The sequence below is a fragment of the Staurois parvus genome, unplaced genomic scaffold (assembly GCF_062004578.1).
Source record: "Staurois parvus isolate SC_StPar_1 unplaced genomic scaffold, SC_StPar_1.0 ptg000512l, whole genome shotgun sequence".
NCBI classification, from domain to species: domain Eukaryota; kingdom Metazoa; phylum Chordata; class Amphibia; order Anura; family Ranidae; genus Staurois; species Staurois parvus.
Window position 1 is genome coordinate 805,208 of NW_028318308.1, and position 27,946 is coordinate 833,153.

Genomic DNA, 27,946 nt, shown 5'->3' on the forward strand with positions numbered 1-27,946 from the left:
AGCAAAATGAAGAAATAATGTTAAAGATGATCTCCGGGCAGGGGCGGACTGCCCGAGGGCCCGGGGTCAGTAGGGGGCCCCATGAGATTCCCCTGGTACCTTTTCATAGGCTTTTTTGAGTTTGGGCAAGGACACAGGGGCCCCATGATCCCCTATTGCCCGGGGGCCTCATGAGTTGTCAGTCCGCCCCTCTCTCCGGGCGAACATAAAAGACTCATGGCCGCTCCCCGACAATTACAGAATATTCCTGGTGGTCCCACCAGTGTCACTGGAACTGTCTGTGCGATGGACTGACATCTGAGACAATCTTATCCACCTTTACAAGTATCTTCTAAGAACTACAAAACACCTCCCTCTATAGAACAAAACAAATGAGAGGGAGGGGCTTCGTAGTCCTGTGCTAGGGTGACAACGCTGCTCCTCAATAGATGCAGTGCAGTGAGTGAGCACAGGATGGGAGTTTGATTACTTCCCCCAGCCTCCTGAAGACATTAGGGAGGGAGGATTCAAACTCCCCCCCCCCCCCGACTACATATTTATCAGGACCCAGCCAATCCCTAGGGAGGTGTGCCCAGATGGTGGCTGGGTTACTGGTAACTAGTCTGGAGCCCTGTAGGGATGGATCTGCATGCTGAGAGGAAGGGAGACTGCTTGTCCCTGGAACCTCCCTTTCTAGACCGGAGACTGGGCTTCCTTGTTGGAAGCTGCACCTCTTTATCTGCATTAAGGCCGATTCATGGTCCTCAGCCATGAACCATATTCCACTCAAGTCCTTATTCATGTTTATTCTGCTTCGTGGTCCTCAGCTGTGAACGGTATTCTCCTCAAGTCCTCTGTGTTTATTTTGGTTCATGGTCCTCAGCCATGAACCCAGGGGCGGACTAACAACTCATGGGGCCCCCGAGCAATAGGGGATCATGGGGCCCCTGTGTCCTTGCCCAAACTCAAAAAAGCCTATGAAAGAGGTACCAGGGGCATCTCATGGGGCCCCCTGCTGACCCCGGGCCCTCGGGTAGTGCCTGAGTTTCCAACTGGTCAGTCCGCCCCTGCATGAACCATATTCTCCTCAAGTCCTTCTTCATGTTTAATCTGCTTCATGGTCCTCAGCTGTGAACCATAATCTACTCTAGTCCTTCTATGTTCTGCTTCATGGTCCTCAGCCATGAAAACGTATGCTATTCAAGTCTTTCTTCATGTTTTATTTTCTGCTTCATGGTCCTCAGCTGTGAACCATATTCCACTCAAGTCCTTATTCATGTTTATTTTGGTTCATGGTTCTCAGCCATGAAAACGTATGCTAGTCAAGTTCACCCTCATGTTTTTTTCTGCTTCGTGGTCCTCAGCTGATAACCATAATCTACTCAAGTCCTTCTTCATGTTTATTCTGCTTCATGGTCTTCGCTGTGAACCATAATGTACGCAAGTCCTTCTTCATGTTTATTCTGCTTCATGGTCCTCAGTCATGAAAACGTATGCTATTCAAGTCCACCCTCGTGTTTTTATTTCTGCTTCATGGTCCTCAGCTGTGAACTGTATTCTACTCAAGTACTTCTTCATGTTTATTCTGCTTCATGGTCCTCAGTCATGAAAACGTATGCTATTCAAGTCCACCCTCGTGTTTTTATTTCTGCTTCATGGTCCTCAGCTGTGAACCATAATCTACTCAAGTACTTCTTCATGTTTATTCTGCTTCATGGTCCCCATCCGTGAACTGTATTCAACACAAGTCCTTCTTCATGTTTATTCTGCATCATGGTCCTCAGCCATGAACCATACTCTACACAAGTACTTCTTCATGTTTATTCTGCTTCATGGTCCTCAGCCATGAACCATACTCTACTCAAGTCCTTCTTCATGTTTATTCTGCATCATGGTCCTCAGCCATGAACCATACTCTACACAAGTACTTCTTCATGTTTATTCTGCTTCATGGTCCTCAGCCATGAACCATACTCTACACAAGTCCTTCTTCATGTTTATTCTGCATCATGGTCCTCAGCAGTGAACCGTAGATGTGTCTAGCATTTCTGCACATTTAGACACATTTAGGCATGTATCGCATTTTCTCTGCTTTCCTGAATGCAGCTATGGAGGTCTTTTCCTGCCTGTAAATGCTCCTCTTCTGCTATGCCTGGTAATGTCTATGTGTACATGGAGATTTACTAAAACTGGAGCATACAGAATCTGGTGCAACTGTGCATGGTAACCAATCAGCTTCCAGGTTTTATTGCTAAAGCCTAACTGAACAAGCTGAAGGTAGAAGCTGATTGGTTACCATGCACAGCTGGCCTACATTCTGGGCACTCCAGTTTCAGTAAATCTCCACCATAGGTTTACATAGCGGTGCTATGCTCAGTGCTCCTCCAGGGGAAAACTCCTTCCTGATCCCCCAGGATGTAATCGGATATTCCCTGGATCACAAATCCCGGGTGTTAGCACCTACAAATGTTAGTATTCAGTTTTATTCTGGAATGCATCCAGATTTTTCTTAAATTTTATTTTGTATAATAAAGTGAGCTGGTCAGAACCGGTTCCTGAGTGAGTCTACCTAACATTTATACAGTTCTATTCCATAAAATTCAAGGGTGAGGGTGTAAACATTATAGAGATTTTTTTTTTTGAAGACATAACTTTTATATAACACTTGGTAAAAAAAAAAATCATATAGTATAGATATACTGTATCTATGATCACACTTACAGCTCATACATTCAGAGATGGTCTCCTACCTTCCCAGACCTCCTGGTGAGATATGATATCTTTACCAACCTCATTACTATGCAAGTCTCCTGGTAGTCCTCTGTCCTGGTGAGACTTGGGATCCTCTACAACCAAGTCTATTGGTAGTTCTCTGTCCTGGTGGGATATGAGATCTTTTACAACCTCACTTGTCCACCATCATTATTCTGCAAGTCTCCTGGTAGGTCTCTGTCCTGGTGAGATTTGGGATCCTCTATAACCAAGTCTATTGGTAGTTCTCTGTCCTGGTGGGATATGAGATCTTTTACAACCTCACTTGTCCACCATCATTATTCTGCAAGTCTCCTGGTAGGTCTCTGTCCTGGTGAGACTTGGGATCCTCTACAACCAAGTCTATTGGTAGTTCTCTATCCTGGTGGGATATGAGATCTTTTACAACCTCACTTGTCCACCATCATTATTCTGCAAGTCTCCTGGTAGGTCTCTGTCCTGGTGAGATTTGGGATCCTCTATAACCAAGGCTATTAGTAGTTCTCTGTCCTGGTGGGATATGAGATCTTTTACAACCTCACTTGTCCACCATCATTATTCTGCTAGTCTCCTGGTAGGTCTCTGTCCTGGTGAGATTTGGGATCCTCTATAACCAAGTCTATTGGTAGTTCTCTACCCTTGTGGGATATGAGATCTTTTACGACCTCACTTATCCACCATCATTATTCTGCAAGTCTCCTGGTAGGTCTCTGTCCTGGTGAGACTTGGGATCCTCTACAACCAAGTCTATTGGTAGTTCTCTATCCTGGTGGGATATGAGATCTTTTACAACCTCACTTGTCCACCATCATTATTCTGCAAGTCTCCTGGTAGGTCTCTGTCCTGGTGAGATTTGGGATCCTCTATAACCAAGTCTATTGGTAGTTCTCTGTCCTGGTGGGATATGAGATCTTTTACAACCTCACTTGTCCACCATCATTATTCTGCAAGTCTCCTGGTAGGTCTCTGTCCTGGTGAGATTTGGGATCCTCTACAACCAAGTCTATTGGTAGTTCTCTACCCTTGTGGGATATGAGATCTTTTACGACCTCACTTGTCCACCATCATTATTCTGCAAGTCTCCTGGTAGGTCTCTGTCCTGGTGAGATTTGGGATCCTCTACAACCAAGTCTATTGGTAGTTCTCTACCCTTGTGGGATATGAGATCTTTTACGACCTCACTTGTCCACCATCATTATTCTGCAAGTCTCCTGGTAGGTCTCTGTCCTGGTGAGATTTGGGATCCTCTACAACCAAGTCTATTGGTAGTTCTCTACCCTTGTGGGATATGAGATCTTTTATGACCTCACTTGTCCACCATCATTATTCTGCAGGTCTCCTGGTAGGTCTCTGTCCTGGTAAGATATCTTATCCAACTTCATTATCCCACCCTACATCTCTGCAAGTCTTATGGTAGGTCTCTGTCCTGGTGAGACATGAGGTCCTACACAATTTCACTATCCCAACCCCATTACTATGCAAGTCTCCTGGTAGTTCTTTCTCCTTGAGAGACATGAGATCTTATATAACCTCACTATCCTAAAGCCATTGCTCTTGAAAGCTCCTGGCAGTCTTCTGTCCTCGTGAGACAAGAAATCCTATACAACCTCACTACCCCATCCCCATTACTCTGCAAGTCTCCTGGTAGATCTCCGTTCTGGTGAGATATAAAATCGTATGCAACCTCACTACTAGAAGGTGTTGCAAAACACAGACTCAATATTATAGAAGGTACTCTAAATGGCCTGGCACCATCTGATGAAGAATGTGGCCAGACAAACTCTGCCTGGCAAGAAGGCACATGAAGGCAGGAGAGTTCCTATCTGCGGCTCAGACATGCAGTCCCTACTCCACTGGAACCTTTCCCTATGCTAAACACTCATTACCTAACCAGCGGGATCATGTCCCTGACCTAGCCACTTCACAAATTCACGCCAACTGCAGTGGGACAGTGCTATTTATTGGCACTGCCCACACTAAAGATGGCCACCAAGGTCATCCATTGCAGCAGCATCCAGTCAGACAGCTCCTCTCCTGATGAGGCCTACGGAGTCCTCAGAAAAACAAAAGTTCCTCCTGTCTTCTGTCCTCTCTGCATGGCAGCTGGAAAACAGCACCACCTGTGCAGGGAGGCCTAACTACACCTGCCTACAACCTCACTATCCCAAACTTCATTATTTTGCATTGGTAGTTCTCGGACCTAGTGATATGTGATAACTTACACAACTTTACTATCCCAATGTAATCCCTCTGCAAGTGTCCTGGTAAGTCTCTTTCCCAGTAAGATATGAGCTTGTATACATTCTCACTATCCCAACCCCTTTACCCTTCAAATCTCTTGGTAGGTCTGAGTCCTGGTGGGATATATCTTGTACAACCTCACTATCCCAACACCATTATTCTGCAAGTCTCCTGGTAGATCTGAGTCCTGGTGGGATATATCTTGTACAACCTCACTATCCCAACACCATTATTCTGCAAATCTCTTGGTAGGTCTGAGTCCTGGTGGGATATATCTTGTACAACCTCACTATCCCAACACCATTATTCTGCAAATCTCCTGGTAGGTCTGAGTCCTGGTGGGATATATCTTGTACAACCTCACTATCCCAACACCATTATTCTGCAAGTCTCCTGGTAGATCTGAGTCCTGGTGGGATATATCTTGTACAACCACACTATCCCAACACCATTATTCTGCAAGTCTCCTGGTAGATCTGAGTCCTGGTGGGATACATCTTGTACAACCTCACTATCCCAACACCATTATTCTGCAAATCGCTTGGTAGGTCTGAGTCCTGGTGGGATATATCTTGTACAACCTCACTATCCCAGCACCATTACTCTGCAACTCTCCTGGTAGATCTGAGTCCTGGTGGGATATATCTTGTACAACCTCACTATCCCAACACCATTATTCTGCAAGTCTCCTGGTAGGTCTGAGTCCTGGTGGGATATATCTTGTACAACCTCACTATCCCAACACCATTATTCTGCAATTCACTTGGTAGGTCTGAGTCCTGGTGGAATATATCTTGTACAACCTCACTATCCCAGCACCATTACCCTTCAAAGCTCCTGGTAGATCTGAGTCCTGGTGGGATATATCTTGTACAATCTCACTATCCCAACACCATTACTCTGCAAGTCTCCTGGTAGGTCTGAGTCCTGGTGGGATATATCTTGTAAAACTTCACTATCCCAACACCATTACTCTGCAACTCTCCTGGTAGGTCTGAGTCCTGGTGGGATATATCTTGTACAACCTCACTATCCCAACACCATTACTCTGCAATTCACCTGGTAGGCCTGAGTCCTGGTGGGATACATCTTGTACAACCTCACTATCCCAACACCATTGCTCTGCAATTCACCTGGTAGGTCTGAGTCCTGGTGGGATATATCTTGTACAACCTCACTATCCCAACACCATTACTCTGCAATTCATCTGGTAGGTCTGAGTCCTGGTGGGATACATCTTGTACAACCTCACTATCCCAACACCATTACTCTGCAACTCTCCTGGTAGGTCTGAGTCCTGGTGGGATATATCTTGTACAACCTCACTATCCCAACACCATTACTCTCCAACTCTCCTGGTAGGTCTGAGTCCTGGTGGGATATATCTTGTACAACCTCACTATCCCAACACCATTACTCTCCAACTCTCCTGGTAGGTCTGAGTCCTGGTGGGATATATCTTGTACAACCTCACTATCCCCACACCATTACTCTGCAAGCCTCCTGCTAGGCCTCTGTCCAGGTGAGGTATGAGCTCTTTAGGCAGGTGCAGTCTATTTTCTCCACTGCAGGTGCTCAAACCACAGCAACATTGCAGAAGGAGAGGAAGTCAAGAGGAACAAATTCCTCTATGGATTCCTGGGTCACTGGGAAGCGATCCAGTTGGATGTTGCTGTCCCAAGTTCCTTTGGCAGCCATCTTGGGTCAGGCAGAGTCTATATAAGTCCCTGGCTTGGCATGCATTTTGTGAGTGGTTAGTGTAGGGACAGGTTACCCTTCTGTTAGGGACAGTGAATAGAGGTAGAGAAAGGTTCTGTATGAGTGGGGATAGGTCAGTAACATGTTATCTTTAAAAGGGATTCTCCCAAGTTGGGCACGGACTCTCCAGGCCACATTCCACCTCCTGAGGCAGATGCTGTCAGTGCATTAGAACCTGCTCTGCTTGCTTTGCCACACAGAAACAGGATTGTCCATAGTTGTGTGCCTTCTATTGGGCTCTTTATATCGTTGAGCCATTATTTCAATACAACTTTTATTATTTGAACTGAACTGATTACTGCCGCTGCACCCTCCAACACTCTCACTATCCCATTACTCTGCAGGTCTCCTGGCAGTTTTGTGTACTGGTAGGCCTGGGGAAATGTCCTACTTCTCTATAATAAAGCTCATCTCCAGGTTCTTCTAGCTCCCCACCCTTCCTCCTTCTGTTCACAGTAATCCCCAGGCAGATTGATCCTTGTTTATCATGGCTAGTGTCATCATTAGTCACTGGCCAAAAATTCTCCATGATCAGGTCACCTGTGATGAGGGTTCTGCAGCGCTCCCTACAATAATGTCTCATGCTGCAGAACTACATTTCCTGTGACCCATCAGGCCACACTCGCTATGTGTGGGTGGGCTATGGGCAGACCTGTTGGGTTGGTAAGTGGTTCTCTGGGCAGTGACTTTCAAGCTTTGTATTGTTCCACTGTGACTGGATGCTGAGCTAAAAAGAAAGATATGGGAGGGAGGCGTTGGGTGAAGCTGGGCCTGCCGGGCAAAAGATTGCTTAATGTTAATTATAGAGGATGCTCTGACATGATTACAGCATAGCCAAAGGGACTGCGGGGGAAAACCTACAGTGTAGTATTTATGGGACCGGTCACCGTGCTGCACGAGGGGCAGGTGCAGGTCTCTGGTCCCCTGGACAGGAAATTCCAGGTCAAAAATCTCTAAAGGCAGACTTTCTGAACAGGAAAAGGTTGTTGCTACATGTTCTCCCCTTGTATGAAAAACTATTTTGCCTGGAGATGAGCTTTACAATGGCCCTCATTGAAAGAGAGGAAAGTCAGTTTTGAGAAAAATGAGAACGTCTGAAAAAAGTTCATCAGCAATTATTATCATTAATGGCAAAGGGTAATTGGTGGGATCCTTACATTTCTCTTGCATGGAGATCTGGTTCATCTGAAAAGACAAGGGAAGAGTTACTATGTTATTCTTCCAGAGGGCCACCAAGGACAGGACACAGAGATGGAGGATGATGAAAGGAACAAAGAACTGAGAGAACACAGAGATAATACTGGATGGAAAGATAACTGGGGGATGATAAATAGGAGATTCAGAATGACAAAGTGAGTAGAACATGACAGAGAACACAGATCAAGCCATGGATAATGATGAAGTGTCCACTGGAAGATGGTGACAAGACTGGTGGACGAGGGAAGGTATATTTCTACAGGAATGCTGTCATACACATCTTGACATTCCACAGAAAGAAAAATGTATTATAGCCAGAGTAACATCACCCAGGACTGGAACCTGTAGTTCGAGTTTATACTCTCCCTCTGCCTAGTTGGTTCCATCTCAGGTTTCCGGGAACTCCTGCAAGAACTCTTTATCAATCCCTTCCTTCTAAACAGAGGAGGTCCCATACAAACCAAGTAAACAGCCTGGGTAAAGGACACGCTCCCTCTTGGATCACATGTGCTGGAGGTTGCTGCTGCTTGCCTAGTAGTTAATCGATTTACGTTGGGACTTTTTGTTTGACCTGTGTGAAGAAGCGGTTTGTTTTCCAGTATGCCCAACGTTGTTTAGTAGTGTATGTAAAGAAAAAAACATTTGCTTGGTTATTCCTTTTCTTTACCCCCTAGACCAGGGATCTCCAAACTATGGCCCTCCAGGTGTTGAGGAACTGCAAGTCCCATGAGGCCTTGCAAGTCTCTGGCAGCCACAGGCAAGACTCCCAGAGGCAGAGGCATGATGGGAATTGTAGTACTTCAACAGCTGGAGGGCCATAGTTTGGTGACCCCTGTCCTAGACTAAAAGAAGCAATTAACCCTTGCAGTGTGAGAATTACCAACACTGAAAGGGATATTTTTTTTTTTTGCTCAGCGTTAGACTTTCAATAATATAATTATAGAGGTCTGAGTCAGATCAAAAAGAGGGACAACTAAGGAGCAGAAACAGGAAGCGGAGGAGGAGCAGAAAGGGGAGGCCGAGGAGGAGCAGAAAAGGGAAGCCAAGGAGGAGCAGAAAAGGGAAGCCGAGGAGGAGCAGAAAGGGGAAGCCGAGGAGGAGCAGAAATTTTATAGGAGGTCTGAGTCAGATCAAAAAGAGGGACACCTAAGGAGCAGAAAGGGGAAGCTGAGAAGGAGCAGAAAGGGGAAGCTGAGGAACAAAGAGGGAAACCTTAGGGAAAACTGAAAAAGAGAGAGAGCCGGCAAACAAAGAGGAACAACCAGCGAACAAAACAGGACAACTAAGGAGCAGAAAGGGAAAACGAAGGAGGAGCAGAAAAGGGAAGCCGAGGAGGAGCAGAAAGGGGAATCTGATGAACAAAGAGGGAAACCTTAGGAAAAACTGAAAAAGAGGGACAGGCGCCGAACAAAGGGGGACAACCGGTGAACAAAGAGGGACAACTGGGGAACAAAGAGGGACAACCAGGAAACAAAGAGGGACAACCGGCGAACAAAGAGGGACAACTGGGGAACAAAGAGGGACAACTGGGGAACAAAGAGGGACAACTGGCAAACAAAGAGGGACAACCGGTGAACAAAGAGGGACAGCCGGCGAACAAAGGGGGACAGCCGGTGAACAAAGGGGGACAACTGGGGAACAAAGAGGGACAACCGGCGAACAAAGAGGGACAACCAGGGAACAAAGGACAGCCGACGAACAAAGAGGGACAACTGGGAAACAAAGAGGGACAACCAGCGAACAAAGAGGGACAACCGGCGAACAAAGAGGGACAACCAGGGAACAAAGAGGGACAACCGGCAAACAAAGAGGGACAACCAGGAAACAAAGAGGGACAACCAGCGAACAAAGAGGGACAACCGGCGAACAAGGAGGGACAACTGGGGAACAAAGAGGGACAACCGGCGAACAAGGAGGGACAACTGGGGAACAAAGAGGGACAACCAGGGAACAAAGAGGGACAACCGGTGAACAAAGAGGGACAACTGGTGAACAAAGAGGGACAACCAGCGAACAAAGAGGGACAACTGGGGAACAAAGAGGGACAACTGAGGATAACTGAAGGAAAAATTAACAAAGAGGTACTACTGAGGAGCAAAGACCACAAATAATAAATGCACATTTCTTGCATGTAAAAAGATGTGCATTTATTATTTCAAAAAAAGCAAAAGATAAGTGAGCGCTTGTGTAAATATGTAATGAGCAGCAGCTGTACACCAGAAAAGGCACCGTATCAGACCTTCAATAGCATAAATGTGAAAGAGGAGGTGCAGCGCTATATAACTAAGCACAATACTAAATAAACCACTAATGGTACACAATAGTGATAAACAGTGACTGAAATTAATAATGCCACTAGATGGTGGCCATAGAGTGAGGAGAGTGAAACAGTCCAATGAAGGAGTGCTCTTGAGATCCGGGATGATCTTCAAACGTCCTATATGAAGGACCAACAGGTGATAAAATATGAAGACTGCGCACTCACCAGATACGCAATCTTTATGCGCATTTGAATAAAATATCACTGGACCTCCTGTATCCTCATCCTGGTCTGGTCAGATCTGGTCAGCATATCCCTCAAGGCCTGGTATCCACATAGATGTAGCTTTTCCGCAGATTTGGCCGGTTTTCACCAATGCTGCCGGGGTCCCGGGGAAAGCGCTTTCCCCGGGACCCCGGCAGCATTGGTGAAAACCGGCCAAATCTACGGAAAAGCTACATCTATGTGGATACCAGGCCTTGAGGGATATGCTGACCAGATCTGACCAGACCAGGATGAGGATACAGGAGGTCCAGTGATATTTTATTCAAATGCGCATAAAGATTGCGTATCTGGTGAGTGCGCAGTCTTCATATTTTATCACCTGTTGGTCCTTCATATAGGACGTTTGAAGATCATCCCGGATCTCAAGAGCACTCCTTCATTGGACTGTTTCACTCTCCTCACTCTATGGCCACCATCTAGTGGCATTATTAATTTCAGTCACTGTTTATCACTATTGTGCACCATTAGTGGTTTATTTAGTATTGTGTTTAGTTATATAGCGCTGCACCTCCTCTTTCACATTTACATTTATTATTTCAGGTTGCAGGAGCCTGTAAAGCATTGCTCCAGTGATCAGTAGATCGCTGGTGCCATGCAGGTCTCCTGCAGACCTGTCAATATATCTGCTTGGTGTATGGGATGTATGGGAAAGCAAATATACTGACAGGAAGATTCGATGAGCTACCATAGAGCACCACAGCACCGTGTTAATTCATTGAGAACTACAAGCCGACTGCCTCTGAGGCCGTGAGCTATTATGGTCCATTCATTCATGGAACACAGTGAACGAATGACACGGCCATGTGGGTGGAGCCCCGCACAGCCGCACTGTGTTTAAAAGGTGACAGATAGTATGAGGGATCTTCTCCCGGTACGTCTGTCACAGGGAGGGGTGGGGTTAGTGGCTACAACATTGGGAATAGGATCCAGGTCCCACCCTAAAATCGTGTGGAAATGTAACGTGTTCCCAAAGGTGAGCTTCTCCTTGAAACACGTAGCAGCCATGCATCCACACATGCTTCACTACACGTCTCCTGTACACATCAGAAAAGCCTAAAAACATTTTGCACTCGGCCATTCTATTCAGACACAGGCTTTCAGGAGTATATACAGTATATATGGAGGTTTGTATCTCGTCGCCCATTTGTTGTGTTTATACAGAACGAACATCAATAATGGACGATTCTACATATGACCAGGAACAGTCTCACCTGTAGCAGTCTTTGGAGACCGGGAGGGACACCTTTAACCAGCGCACTTTCCCCAGTGTGTGAGGACATTGGGTAGCTCTCAGGAGGGGCGGTGGTCGTGATGGCTTCATAATTAGGAGGAGGATCCTGGTAAGGTTGTTTCTGCATTGTAACTCTTTCTGAAAAAAAAGAACACATTGTGGTGTCACTGATACCTTGAATGATGGAAAGCCAAGCAGAAGACCTTCCTCACAGCCCATGGGACTGGGGGAGAAGAGGGACTGATCAATACAGATATCTGTGGACACCAAAGAGTGGACAATGTCTATGACCCTGGGCAACTATGGACTCAGCAACACACATACAGTCAGGTCCATAAATATTGGGACATGGACAAAATTCTAACATTTTTGGCTCTATACACCACAATGGATTTGAAATGAAACGAACAAGATGTGCTTTAACTGCAGACTGTCAGCTTTAATTTGAAGGTATTTACATTCAAATCAGGTGAACGGTGTAGGAATGACAACAGTTTGCATATGTGCCTCCCACTTGTTAAGGGACCAAAAGTAATGGGACAGAATAATAATCATAAACAAAACTTTCACTTTTTAATACTTGGTTGCAAATCCTTTGCAGTCAATGACAGCCTGAAGTGTGGAACGCATAGACATCAGCAGACGCTGGGTGTCATCCCTGGTGATGCTCTGCCAGGCCTCTACTGCAACTGTCTTCAGTTCCTGCTTGTTCTTGGGGCATTTTCCCTTCAGTTTTGTCTTCAGCAAGTGAAATGCTCAATCGGATTCAGGTCAGGTGATTGGCCATTGCAGAACATTCCACTTCTTTGGTGTCTTTTGCAGTCTGCTTTGGGTCATTGTCCATCTGCACTGTGAAGCGTCCAATGAGTTGTGAAGCATTTGGCTGAATATGAGCCGATAATATTCCCGAAACACTTCACAATTCATCCGGCTGCTTCTGTCAGCAGTCACATCATCAATAAATACAAGAGAAGCAGTTCCATTGGCAGCCATACATGCCCACGCCATGACACTACCACCACCATGATCACTGATGAGGTGGTATGCTTAGGACCATGAGCAGTTCCTTCTCCATCCTCTTCTCTTCCCATCACTCTGGTACAAGTTGATGTCGGTCTCATCTGTCCATAGGATGTTGTTCCAGAACTGTGAAGGCTTTTTTACATGTCGTTTGGCAAACTCTAATCTGGCCTTCCTGTTTTTGAGGCTCACCAATGGTTTCCATCTTGTGGTGAACTCTCTGTATTCACTCTGGTGAAGTCTTCTCCTGATTGGTGACTTTGACACACATACACCTACCTCCTGGAGAGTGTTCTTGATCTGGCCAACTGTTGTGAAGGGTGTTTTCTTCACCAGGGAAAGAATTCTTCGCTCATCCTCCACAGTTGTTTTCCGTGGTCTTCCGGGTCTTTTGGTGTTGCTGAGCTCACCGGTGCGTTCCTTCTTTTTAAGAATGTTCCAAACAGTTGTTTTGGCCACGCCTAATGTTTTTGCTATCTCTCTGATGGGTTTGTTTTGTTTTTTCAGCCTAATGATGGCTTCACTGATGGTGACAGCTCTTTGGATCTCATCTTGAGAGTTGACAGCAACAGATTCCAAATGCAAATAGCACACTTGAAATGAACTCTGGACCTTTTATCTGCTCATTGTAATTGGGATAATGAGGGAATAACACACACCTGGCCATGGAACAGCTGAGAAGCCAATTGTCCCATTACTTTTGGTCCCTTAAGAAGTGGGAGACACATATGCAAACTGTTGTCATTCCTACACCGTTCACCTGATTTGAATGTAAATACCCTCAAATTAAAGCTGACAGTCTGCAGTTAAAGCACATCTTGTTCATTTCATTTCAAATCCATTGTGGTGGTGTATAGAGCCAAAAATGTTAGAATTGTGTCCATGTCCCAATATTTATGGACTGTATGTGAAGGCCCCAGGGACTGACAGAAATGTCACCAGCACAGCAAGGATCTCCAATACGGGTCCAAACAGGCTTTAATGATGATTTACAGCAAGGCAATGTTTCAGAGTCTTTCAGGACCCCTTCATCAGGCATGTAACATGATAGCTCCAGGGACTAAAAGAAATGTCAACCACACACCAAGGATCTCCAACATGGGTCCAAAAAGGCTTTAATGAAGGTTTACAGCAAAGTAACGTTTCAGAGTCTTTCAGGACCCCTTCATCAAGCATGTGATGTGATGGCCCCAGGGACTGGGCAATGTCTGTGACAATGGAGGACCATGGGCTGGGCAACACATATCTGTGGACAGCAGAGACTTGGCCAAGTTTATGACCCTTATCAACCAAAGACTGGGCAAAAACTACAAATGTTAATGCAGGAAGAACTGGCCAACATCTTTGAAAATGGAGGACTGTGGGCTTGGCAATATCCAAATCTTGGTATTAATTAGGGTAGACAACACCAGATACTCCACAGTCACCATGAAGTGGGCAGCACTCATATCTGGGGGCCCCAGGAACCATGTAGTGGGCATTGCTCATATCTGGGGGCACCAGAAACAAGGAACTTGGCAGTGCTCCTATCTGGGGGCACCAGGAACTGGGCAGTGCTCATATCTGGGGGCAGCAGGAACTGGGCAGTGCTCATATCTGGGGGCGCCAGGAACTGGGCAGTACTCATATCTAGGGGCACCAGGAACTGGGCAGTGCTCATGTCTGGGGGCACCAGGAACAGGGAACTGGGTAGCACACATATCTGGGGGCACCAGAAACTGGGCAGTGCTCATATCTGGGGGCACCAGGAACTGGGCAGTGCTCATGTCTGGGGGCACCAGGAACAGGGAACTGGGCAGTGGTCATATCTGGAGGCACCAGGAACTGGGCAGTGGTCATATCTGGGGGCACCAGGAACAGGGAACTGGGCAGTGGTCATATCTGGGGGCACCAGGAACTGGGCAGTGCTCATGTCTGGGGGCACCAGGAACAGGGAACTGGGTAGCACACATATCTGGGGGCACCAGAAACTGGGCAGTGCTCATATCTGGGGGCACCAGGAACTGGGCAGTGCTCATGTCTGGGGGCACCAGGAACAGGGAACTGGGCAGTGGTCATATCTGGGGGCACCAGGAACTGGGCAGTGCTCATGTCTGGGGGCACCAGGAACTGGGCAGTGCTCATGTCTGGGGGCACCAGGAACAGGGAACTGGGCAGTGGTCATATCTGGGGGCACCAGGAACTGGGCAGTGGTCATATCTGGGGGCACCAGGAACTGGGCAGTGCTCATATCTGAGGCACCAGGAAACATGAAGTGGGCAGTGGTCATATCTGGGGGCACCAGGAACTGGGCAGTGGACATATCTGGGGGCACCAGGAACTGGGCAGTGCTCATATCTGGGGGCACCAGAAACTGGGCAGTGCTCATATCTGGGGGCACCAGAAACTGGGCCGTGTTCATATCTGGGGGCACCAGGAACTGGGCAGTGCTCATATTTGGGGGCACCAGGAACTGGGCAGTGCTGATATCTGGGGGCACCAGGAACTGGGCAGTGCTCATGTCTGGGGGCACCAGGAACCATGAAGTGGGCAGTGGTCATATCTGGGGGCACCATGAAGTGGGCAGTGGTCATATCTGGGGGCACCATGAAGTGGGCAGTGCTCATATCTGGGGGCACCATGAAGTGGGCAGTGCTCATATCTGGGGGCACCAGGAACTGGGCAGTGCTCATGTCTGGGGGCACCAGGAACCATGAAGTGGGCAGTGCTCATATCTGGGGGCACCATGAAGTGGGCAGTGCTCATATCTGGAGGTACCAGGAATCAGGAACTAGACTTTACATATTTCTTTGATTATCAGGGACTGGATAATATACGATCCCGGGTAACGCCTCTGGACCACCAGAGACTGGTCAGCAGTATACAAGGAAAACTCACCCAAACAGAAATGTGAGTGGGGGAGGGGGTGGGGCTGGTGCTCAGGCTGACTTTTCAATCCACAATATGTAGCAATATAGCCAGCAACTCATTTCTTCATGAAAGTGTCTTCATTGGCACACAGGAGAAGATATAAAACCCATGAGATCTGACAAATCTGAAAGCTTGGAGAAGGGCTGTGGCCGAAACGCGACGGTCACATCAGGGGCAGACTGACAACTCATGGGGCCCCCGGACAATAGGGGATCATGGGGCCCCTGTGTCCTTGCCCAAACTCAAAAAAGCCTATGAAAAAGGTACCAGGGGCATCTCATGGGGCCCCCTACTGACCCCGGGCCCTCGGGCAGTGCCCGAGTTTCCAAATGGTTGGTCCGCCCCTGGGTCACATGGAGTTTTATATCTTCTGCTGTGTGCCAATGAAGACATTGTGATGCAGAAATGAGTTTCCAGCTATATTGCTACATATTGTGATCAGTAGAATGTGCCTTATGTACCAAGAACTGCACACGTCACGGGACAGATCATCACTTCACCCGTTGTGGACGTACCGCTCACACCGACAACACTTCACAGTACATGCGATTCATGCCTTGTCCTTCTGTCCCTCCGCTCTCCCCCCTTCCAGTCACCAACATTTCTAGACTGCAGGTAGTTGTTATACTAATACAGGAGCTGGAGAATGTGCTGCTGTCAGAAAATAATGTCTGACACAGTGTTTATAAACATCGATCAGACGGGAGATAGAGATACAAAGTAACATTGTTTATAAACATCGATCAGACGGGAGATAAAGAGATACAAAGTAACATTGTTTATAAACATCGATCAGACGGGAGATAAAGAGATACAAAGTAACATTGTTTATAAACATCGATCAGACGGGAGATAGAGAGATACAAAGTAACATTGTTTATAAACACCGATCAGACGGGAGATAGAGAGATACAAAGCAACATTGTTTATAAACATCGATCAGACAGGAAATGGAGAGATACAAAGTAACATTATTTATTCACATCGATCAGACGGGAGATAGATACAAAGTAACATTGTTTATAAACATCGATCAGACAGGAGATGGAGAGATACAAAGTAACATTGTTTATAAACATCGATCAGACGGGAGATAGATACAAAGTAACATTGTTTATAAACATCGATCAGATGGGGGATAGAGAGATACAAAGTAACATTGTTTATAAACATCGATCAGACAGGAGATGGAGAGATACAAAGTAACATTGTTTATAAACATCGATCAGACGGGAGATAGATACAAAGTAACATTGTTTATAAACATCGATCAGACAGGAGATGGAGAGATACAAAGTAACATTGTTTATAAACATCGATCAGACGGGAGATGGAGAGATACAAAGTAACATTGTTTATAAACATCGATCAGACGGGAGATAGAGAGATACAAAGTAACATTGTTTATAAACATCGATCAGACGGGAGATAGAGAGATACAAAGTAACATTGTTTATAAACATCGATCAGATGGGGGATAGAGAGATACAAAGTAACATTGTTTATAAACATCGATCAGACGGGGGATAGAGAGATACAAAGTAACATTGTTTATAAACATCGATCAGACGGGAGATAGAGAGATACAAAGTAACATTGTTTATAAACATCGATCAGACGGGGGATAGAGAGATACAAAGTAACATTGTTTATAAACATCGATCAGACGGGGGATAGAGAGATACAAAGTAACATTGTTTATAAACATCGATCAGACGGGAGATAGAGATACAAAGTAACATTGTTTATAAACATCGATCAGACGGGAGATAGAGATACAAAGTAACATTGTTTATAAACATCGATCAGACGGGAGACGGAGAGATACAAAGTAACATTGTTTATAAACATCGATCAGACAGGAGATAGAGAGATACAAAGTAACATTGTTTATAAACATCGATCAGACGGGAGATAGAGATACAAAGTAACATTGTTTATAAACATCGATCAGACGGGAGATGGAGAGATACAAAGTAACATTGTTTATAAACATCGATCAGACGGGAGATGGAAAGTTACAAAGTAACATTGTTTATAAACATCGATCAGACGGGAGACGGAGAGATACAAAGTAACATTGTTTTTAAACATCGATCAGACGGGAGATAGAGAGATACAAAGTAACATTGTTTATAAACATCGATCAGACGGGAGATAGAGATACAAAGTAACATTGTTTATAAACATCGATCAGACGGGAGACGGAGAGATACAAAGTAACATTGTTTATAAACATTGATCAGACGGGAGATAGAGATACAAAGTAACATTGTTTATAAACATCGATCAGACGGGAGATAGAGAGATACAAAGTAACATTGTTTATAAACATCGATCAGACGGGAGATAGAGATACAAAGTAACATTGTTTATAAACATCGATCAGACGGGAGATGGAGAGATACAAAGTAACATTGTTTATAAACATCGATCAGACGGGAGATAGAGATACAAAGTAACATTGTTTATAAACATCGATCAGACGGGAGATAGAGATACAAAGTAACATTGTTTATAAACATCGATCAGACGGGAGATGGAGAGATACAAAGTAACATTGTTTATAAACATCGATCAGACGGGAGATGGAGAGATACAAAGTAACATTGTTTATAAACATCGATCAGACGGGAGACGGAGAGATACAAAGTAACATTGTTTATAAACATGAATCAGATGGGAGATAGAGAGATACAAAGTAACATTGTTTATAAACATGAATCAGATGGGAGATAGAGAGATACAAAGTAACATTGTTTTTAAACATTGATCAGACGGGAGATAGAGAGATACAAAGTAACATTGTTTATAAACATCGATCAGACGGGAGATAGAGAGATACAAAGTAACATTGTTTATAAACATCGATCAGACGGGAGATGGAGAGATACAAAGTAACATTGTTTATAAACATCGATCAGACGGGAGATAGAGAGATACAAAGTAACATTGTTTATAAACATCGATCAGACGGGAGACGGAGAGATACAAAGTAACATTGTTTTTAAACATCGATCAGACGGGAGATGGAGAGATACAAAGTAACATTGTTTATAAACATCGATCAGACGGGAGATAGAGATACAAAGTAACATTGTTTATAAACATCGATCAGACGGGAGATAGAGATACAAAGTAACATTGTTTATAAACATCGATCAGACGGGAGACGGAGAGATACAAAGTAACATTGTTTATAAACATTGATCAGACGGGAGATGGAGAGATACAAAGTAACATTGTTTATAAACATCGATCAGATGGGAGATAGAGAGATACAAAGTAACATTGTTTATAAACATCGATCAGAGGGGAGATAGAGAGATACAAAGTAACATTGTTTATAAACATCGATCAGACGGGAGATAGAGAGATACAAAGTAACATTGTTTATAAACATCGATCAGACGGGAGATAGAGATACAAAGTAACATTGTTTATAAACATCGATCAGATGGGAGATGAATACAAAGTAACATTGTATTGGATTGTTCTGACTGATACAATAATCGAGAAGTAATCAGAATAGAGGGACTTACTGTATACAGTCGAGGAACTGAGTGCAGAATATAAATCCTGGAGGAATCGATCGATCCCTGGAGAAGGTGGAAAATGCTTTCTACACGGAAGAGAGCCGAGGAGGAGGAGGAGGAGGAGGAGGGGCGAGGATCATATAATATCTGGCGTTTCCCGGCTGGGCGGAGGAGATCGGAGGGAGGAGTACAGAATGTTCGCAGTAACATTGTTGCCGATATTTCCAGAAACGCTTCTTCTGTGTGTCCAGCAAGCCACTGCAGGCAATATCTGCTTTAATTAGGGGCGGGGTATTCATGTAAAGTGGGCGTGGTTCTACAGCAGACATATCATTAGGTATTGTCAGACATGCATACACAGGAAGATCGGCGTGTAGGAGGACAGACACGCGGACAGGACGGTGAGGCGTGTAGAAGGACAGACGAGCGAACGGGACGGTGAGGCGTGTAGAAGGACAGACACGTGGACAGGACGTTGAGGCGTGTAGAAGGACAGACACGTGGACAGGACGTTGAGGCGTGTAGAAGGACAGACACGCGGACAGGACGTTGAGGTGTGTAGAAGGACAGACACACGGACAGGACGTTGAGGCGTGTAGAAGGACAGACACGTGGACAGGACGTTGAGGCGTGTAGAAGGACAGACACGTGGACAGGACGTTGAGGCGTGTAGAAGGACAGACACGCGGACAGGACGGTGAGGCGTGTAGATGGACAGACACGCGGACAGGACGTTGAGGTGTGTAGAAGGCCAGACACGTGGACAGGACGTTGAGGCGTGTAGATGGACAGACACACGGACAGGACGTTGAGGCGTGTAGAAGGACAGACACGCGGACAGGACGTTGAGGTGTGTAGAAGGACAGACACGTGGACAGGACGTTGAGGCGTGTAGAAGGACAGACACGTGGACAGGACGTTGAGGCGTGTAGAAGGACAGACACGTGGACAGGACGTTGAGGCGTGTAGAAGGACAGACACGCGGACAGGACGTTGAGGTGTGTAGAAGGCCAGACACGTGGACAGGACGTTGAGGCGTGTAGAAGGACAGACACATGGACAGGACGTTGAGGCGTGTAGAAGGACAGACACGTGGACAGGACGTTGAGGTGTGTAGAAGGACAGACACGTGGACAGGACGTTGAGGCGTGTAGAAGGACAGACACGCGGACAGGACGGTGAGGCGTGTAGAAGGACAGACACACGGACAGGACGGTGAGGCGTGTAGAAGGACAGACACGCGGAAAGCGCAGTGAGGTGTGTAGAAGGACAATTGAGCGAACGGGACGGTGAGGCGTGTAGAAGGACAGACACGTGGACAGGACGTTGAGGCGTGTAGAAGGACAGACACGAGGACAGGACGTTGAGGTGTGTAGAAGGACAGACGCGCGGAAAGCGTAGTGAGGCGTGTAGAAGGACAGACTCGCGGACAGGGCGGTGAGTTGTGTAGAAGGACAGACGCGCGGACAGGATGGTGAGGCATGTAGAAGGACAGACACGTGGACAGGAAGGTGAGGCGTGCAGAAGGACAACACGCGGACAGGGTGGTGAAGCGTGTAGAAGGACAAACACGCAGACAGGATGGTGAGGAGTGTAGAAGGACAGACACGTGGACAGGATGGTGAGGGGTGTAGAAGGACAGACGCGCGGACAGGGCGGTGAGGCGTGTAGAAGGACAGACACACGGACAGGATGGTGAGGCATGTAGAAGGACAGACACGTGGAGAGGGAGGTGAGGCGTGTAGAAGGACAGACGAGCGGACGGGACGGTGAGGCGTGTAGAAGGACAGACATGCGGACAGGAAGGTGAGATGTGTAGAAAGACAACATGCGGACAGGATGGTGAGGTGTGTAGAAGGACAGACGTGCGGACAGGACGGTGAGGCGTGTAGAAGGACAGACATGCGGACAGGACGGTGAGGTGTGTAGAATGACAGAAACGCGGAAAGCGCAGTGAGGCGTGTAGAAGGACAGACGCGCGGAAAGCGTAGTGAGGCGTGTAGAAGGACAGACTCGCGGACAGGGCGGTGAGTTGTGTAGAAGGACAGACGCGCGGACAGGATGGTGAGGCATGTAGAAGGACAGACACGTGGACAGGAAGGTGAGGCGTGCAGAAGGACAACACGCGGACAGGGTGGTGAAGCGTGTAGAAGGACAAACACGCAGACAGGATGGTGAGGAGTGTAGAAGGACAGACACGTGGACAGGATGGTGAGGGGTGTAGAAGGACAGACGCGCGGACAGGGCGGTGAGGCATGTAGAAGGACAGACACACGGACAGGATGGTGAGGCATGTAGAAGGACAGACACGTGGAGAGGGAGGTGAGGCGTGTAGAAGGACAGACGAGCGGACGGGACGGTGAGGCGTGTAGAAGGACAGACACGCGGACAGGAAGGTGAGATGTGTAGAAAGACAACATGCGGACAGGATGGTGAGGTGTGTAGAAGGACAGACGTGCGGACAGGACGGTGAGGCGTGTAGAAGGACAGACATGCGGACAGGACGGTGAGGTGTGTAGAATGACAGACACGCAGAAAGCGCAGTGAGGCGTGTAGAAGGACAGATGAGCGAATGGGACGGTGAGGCGTGTAGAAGGACAGACACGCGGACAGGACGGTGAGGTGTGTAGAATGACAGACAGGCGGACAGGACGTTGAGGTGTGTAGAAGGACAGACACGCGAACGGGACGGTGAGGCGTGTAGAAGGACAGACACGCGGACAGGACGTTGAGGCGTGTAGAAGGACAGACACAAGGACAGGATGTTGAGGCGTGTAGAAGGACATACGCGCGGACAGGGCGGTGAGGCGTGTAGAAGGACAGACACGCGGACAGGACGTTGAGGCGTGTAGAAGGACAGACACAAGGACAGGGTGTTGAGGTGTGTAGAAGGACAGACGCGCGGACAGGGCGGTGAGGCGTGTAGAATGACAGACAGGCGGACAGGACGTTGAGGTGTGTAGAAGGACAGACACGCGGAAAGCGCAGTGAGGCGTGTAGAAGGACAGACGAGCGAACGGAACGGTGAGGCGTGTAGAAGGACAGACACGCGGACAGGACGTTGAGGCGTGTAGAAGGACAGACACAAGGACAGGATGTTGAGGTGTGTAGAAGGACAGACGCGCGGACAGGGCGGTGAGGCGTGTAGAAGGACAGACGCGCGGACAGGATGGTGAGGCATGTAGAAGGACAGACACGTGGACAGGAAGATGAGGCGTGTAGAAGGACAACACGCAGACACTGTGGTGAAGCATGTAGAAGGACAAACACACAGACAGGATGGTGAGGCGTGTAGAAGAAAAGACATGCAGACAGGATGGTGAGGGGTGTAGAGGGACAGACACGCGGACAGGGCGGTGAGGCGTGTAGAAGGACAGACACACGGACAGGATGGTAAGGCATGTAGAAGGACAGACACGTGGAGAGGTAGGTGAGGCGTGTAGAAGGACAGACACGCGGACAGGGCGGTGAGGTGTGTAGAAGGAAAGACACACGGACAGGATGGTGAGGCATGTATAAGGACAGACGCGTGGAGAGGGAGGTGAGGCGTGTAGAAGGACAGACACGCGGACAGGACAGTGAGGCGTGTAGAAGGAAAGACACGCGGACAGGAAGGTGAGATGTTTAGAAAGATAACACGCGGACAGGATGGGGAGGCGTGTAGAAGGACAAACACGTGGAAAGGACGGTGAGGCGTGTAGAAGAACAGACACGCGGTCTGGACGGTGAGCCGTGTAGAAGGACAGACACGCGGACAGGACGGTGAGGAGTGTATAATTCACAGGGTGCAGCAGGGCTCATGAGTTTCTCATACACAGGGTGCAGGGCTCAGGAGTGTATAATACACAGGGTGCAGGGCTCAGGAGTGTATAATACACAGGGTGCAGGGCTCAGGAGTGTATAATACACAGGGTGCAGGGCTCAGGAGTGTATAATACACAGGGTGCAGGGATCAGGAGTGTATAATACACAGGGTGCAGGGTTCAGGAGTGTATAATGCAAAGGGTGCAGGGCTCAGGAGTGTATAATGCACAGGGTGCAGGGCTCAGGAGTGTATAATACACAGGGTGCAGGGATCAGGAGTGTATCATACACAGGGTGCAGGGATCAGGAGTGTATAATACACAGGGTGCAGGGCTCAGGAGTGTATAATACACAGGGTGCAGGGCTCAGGAGTGTATAATACAAATGGTGCAGGGCTCAGGAGTGTATAATACAAATGGTGCAGGGCTCAGGAGTGTATAATACACAGGGTGCAGGGATCAGGAGTGTATAATACACAGGGTGCAGGGCTCAGGAGTGTATAATACAAATGGTGCAGGGCTCAGGAGTGTATAATACACAGGGTGCAGGGCTCAGGAGTGTATAATACACAGGGTGCAGGGATCAGGAGTGTATAATACACAGGGTGCAGGGCTCAGGAGTGTATAATACACAGGGTGCAGGGATCAGGAGTGTATAATACACAGGGTGCAGGGATCAGGAGTGTATAATACACAGGGTGCAGGGCTCAGGAGTGTATCATACACAGGGTGCAGGGTTCAGGAGTGTATAATGCACAGGGTGCAGGGTTCAGGAGTGTATCATACACAGGGTGCAGGGCTCAGGAGTGTATAATGCACAGGGCGCAGGGCTCAGGAGTGTATCATACACAGGGCGCAGGGCTCAGGAGTGTATAATGCACAGGGTGCAGGGCTCAGGAGTGTATAATACACAGGGCTCAGGAGTGTATAATACACAGGGTGCAGGGCTCAGGAGTGTATAATACACAGGGTGCAGGGTTCAGGAGTGTATAATACACAGGGTGCAGGGCTCAGGAGTGTATAATACACAGGGCTCAGGAGTGTATAATACACAGGGCTCAGGAGTGTATAATACACAGGGTGCAGGGCTCAGGAGTGTATAATGCACAGGACGCAGGGCTCAGGAGTGTATAATACACAGGGTGCAGAAGGGCTCATGAGTGTCTCATACACAGGGTGCAGGGCTCAGGAGTGTATATTATACAGGGTACAGGGCTCAGAAGTGTATAATGCACAGGGCGCAGGGCTCAGGAGTGTATAATGCACAGGGTGCAGGGATCAGGAGTGTATAATACAAATGGTGCAGGGCTCAGGAGTGTATCATACACAGGGTGCAGGGTTCAGGAGTGTATAATACACAGGGTGCAGGGCTCAGGAGTGTATAATACACAGCGCTCAGGAGTGTATAATACACAGGGTGCAGGGCTCAGGAGTGTATAATACACAGCGCTCAGGAGTGTATAATACACAGGGCGCAGGGCTCAGGAGTGTATAATGCACAGGGCGCAGGGCTCAGGAGTGTATCATAAACAGGGCGCAGGGCTCAGGAGTGCATAATGCACAGGGCGCAGGGCTCAGGAGTGTATCATACACAGGGCGCAGGGATCAGGAGTGTATAATACACAGGGCGCAGGGCTCAGGAGTGTATCATACACAGGGTGCAGGGTTCAGGAGTGTATAATGCACAGGGCGCAGGGCTCAGGAGTGTATCATACACAGGGCGCAGGGTTCAGGAGTGTATAATGCACAGGGTGCAGGGCTCAGGAGTGTATAATACACAGGGCTCAGGAGTGTATAATACACAGGGTGCAGGGCTCAGGAGTGTATCATACACAGGGCGCAGGGCTCAGGAGTGCATAATGCACAGGGCGCAGGGCTCAGGAGTGTATCATACACAGGGCGCAGGGATCAGGAGTGTATAATACACAGGGCGCAGGGCTCAGGAGTGTATCATACACAGGGTGCAGGGTTCAGGAGTGTATAATGCACAGGGCGCAGGGCTCAGGAGTGTATCATACACAGGGCGCAGGGTTCAGGAGTGTATAATGCACAGGGCGCAGGGCTCAGGAGTGTATCATACACATGGCGCACGGTTCAGGAGTGTATAATGCACAGGGTGCAGGGCTCAGGAGTGTATCATACACAGGGTGCAGGGTTCAGGAGTGTATAATACACAGGGTGCAGGGCTCAGGAGTGTATAATACACAGTGCTCAGGAGTGTATAATACACAGGGTGCAGGGCTCAGGAGTGTATAATACACAGGGTGCAGGGCTCAGGAGTGTATAATGCACAGGGTGCAGGGCTCAGGAGTGTATCATACACAGGGTGCAGGGTTCAGGAGTGTATAATACACAGGGTGCAGGGCTCAGGAGTGTATAATACACAGGGCTCAGGAGTGTATAATACACAGGGTGCAGGGCTCAGGAGTGTATAATACACAGGGTGCAGGGCTCAGGAGTGTATAATACACAGGGTGCAGGGCTCAGGAGTGTATAATGCACAGGGTGCAGGGTTCAGGATTGTATAATACACAGGGTGCAGGACTCAGGAGTGCATCATACACAGGGTGCAGGGCTCAGGAGTGTATAATACAAATGGTGCAGGACTCAGGAGTGTATCATACACAGGGTGCAGGGCTCAGGAGTGTATAATACAAATGGTGCAGGGCTCAGGAGTGTATAATACACAGGGTGCAGGGCTCAGGAGTGTATAATACACAGGGTGCAGGGCTCAGGAGTGTATAATACACAGGGTGCAGGGCTCAGGAGTGTATAATGCACAGGGTGCAGGGTTCAGGAGTGTATCATACACAGGGCGCAGGGACCAGGAGTGTATAATGCACAGGGCGCAGGGCTCAGGAGTGTATCATACACAGGGCGCAGGGCTCAGGAGTGCATAATGCACAGGGCGCAGGGCTCAGGAGTGTATCATACACAGGGCGCAGGGATCAGGAGTGTATAATACACAGGGCGCAGGGCTCAGGAGTGTATCATACACAGGGTGCAGGGTTCAGGAGTGTATAATGCACAGGGCGCAGGGCTCAGGAGTGTATCATACACAGGGCGCAGGGTTCAGGAGTGTATATTGCACAGGGCGCAGGGCTCAGGAGTGTATCATACACAGGGTGCAGGGTTCATGAGTGTATAATACACAGGGCTCAGGAGTGTATAATACACAGGGTGCAGGGCTCAGGAGTGTATAATACACAGGGTGCAGGGCTTAGGAGTGTATAATGCACAGGGTGCAGGGTTCAGGAGTGTATCATACACAGGGTGCAGGGCTCAGGAGTGTATAATGCACAGGGTGCAGGGCTCAGGAGTGTATCATACACAGGGTGCAGGGTTCAGGAGTGTATAATACACAGGGTGCAGGGCTCAGGAGTGTATCATACACAGGGCGCAGGGTTCAGGAGTGTATAATGCACAGGGCGCAGGGCTCAGGAGTGTGTCATACACAGGGTGCAGGGCTCAGGAGTGTATAATGCACAGGGCGCAGGGCTCAGGAGTGTATAATACACAGGGTGCAGGGCTCAGGAGTGTATAATGCACAAGGCGCAGGGCTCAGGAGTGTATAATACACAGGGTGCAGGGCTCAGGAGTGTATAATACACAGGGTGCAGGGCTCGGGAGTCTATAATACACAGGGTACAGGGCTCAGGAGTGTATAATGCACAGGGTGCAGGGCTCAGGAGTGTATAATGCACAGGGTGCAGGGCTCAGGAGTGTATAATGCACAGGGTGCAGGGCTCAGGAGTGTATAATTGTAAGGGAAACCCCATTAGACAGCTGGCGAATAGAAATGTGCACACGCAGGGTGAAGATTGGCACCAGACGGACTATTTAAAAGGTGCCTCTGCCTGTGCTGAGTGCTGACTGGTCTTCAGCTGTTCCCCTTTCCTGCTTCTTCCTGTGTGATTCCTTGTTGCTTCTCCGGCTTGTTCCTGACCTGACTCTGATTACTCTCCTGCTTGATACTGGTTCCTGACTTCGGCTCTGCTCCTGACTTTGGCTTGCTTATGATTTGGTACCTCGCTGTCCGCCCTTTGATGACCCCGGCTATTCCTGTTACATTGCTCCTGTCTCCCATCCCAGCTTCCTGCCTTCCTCTGGTGCACACCTTGTGACCCACCATACCAGTTCTGCGTATCACTACTGATCCTGAATTGGAGGATCATCGGTCTTCCAAAGTGTCCAACTGCAAGACCTGCAAACAACATCTGCTGGCGCTCTTGTCCCCCTGGTCCCTAGACTCCCTCTGTTCCACCTCCAGTGGGGTCAGGGCTAGTGACACAAGTGAGGCCGACCTCGTCATTTCAGTCTCCAATCAGGTATGTGACAGACACGGGACAGATGAAACAGGAAGTGGACAGAGGACACAATGAAACGGGAAGTGTACAGAGGACACGGGACAGATGAAACAGGAAGTGGACAGAGGACACGGGACAGATGAAACAGGAAGTGGACAGAGGACACGGGACAGATGACACATGAAGTGTACCTAGGACAAGGGACAGATGAAGTGTACAGAGGACACGGGACAGATGACACATGAAGTGTACAGAGGACATGGGACAGATGACATGGGAAGTGTACAGAGGACACGGGATAGATGACACGGAAAGTGTACCGAAAACACGGGACAGGTAACACAGGTAGTGTACAGAGGACACGGGACAGGTAACACAGGAAGTGTACAGAGGACACAGGACAGGTAACACAGGAAGTGTACAGAGGACACGGGACAGGTAACACAGAAAGTGTACAGAGGACACGGGACAGGTAACACAGGAAGTGTACAGAGGACACGGGACAGGTAACATATGAAGTGTACAGAGGATACTGAACAGGTAACACATGAAGTGTACAGAGGACATGGGACAGGTAACACATGAAGTGTACAGAGGACACGGGACAGGTAACACATGAAGTGTACAGAGGACATGGGACAGGTAACACATGAAGTGTACAGAGGACA

At 48.0% G+C, this 27,946-nt stretch overlaps 1 protein-coding gene across 1 annotated transcript in view; it reads right to left on the reverse strand.

Annotated features, from left to right (window-relative positions):
• LOC149451880 (phospholipid scramblase 2-like) overlaps positions 1 to 19,333 on the reverse strand; it is a 42,610-nt gene extending 23,277 nt beyond the window's left edge. Inside the window, exons 1-3 of the mRNA XM_089690056.1 lie at positions 19,175 to 19,333; positions 11,683 to 11,840; positions 7,887 to 7,914 (exon numbers count right to left, since the gene is read on the reverse strand). Coding sequence (XP_089546182.1) covers positions 7,887 to 7,914; positions 11,683 to 11,829 — 175 coding nt within the window. The 5' untranslated portion in view covers positions 11,830 to 11,840; positions 19,175 to 19,333. The remainder of the gene's footprint in view (positions 1 to 7,886; positions 7,915 to 11,682; positions 11,841 to 19,174) is intronic.
• Between the last annotated feature and the right edge of the window lie 8,613 nt (positions 19,334 to 27,946).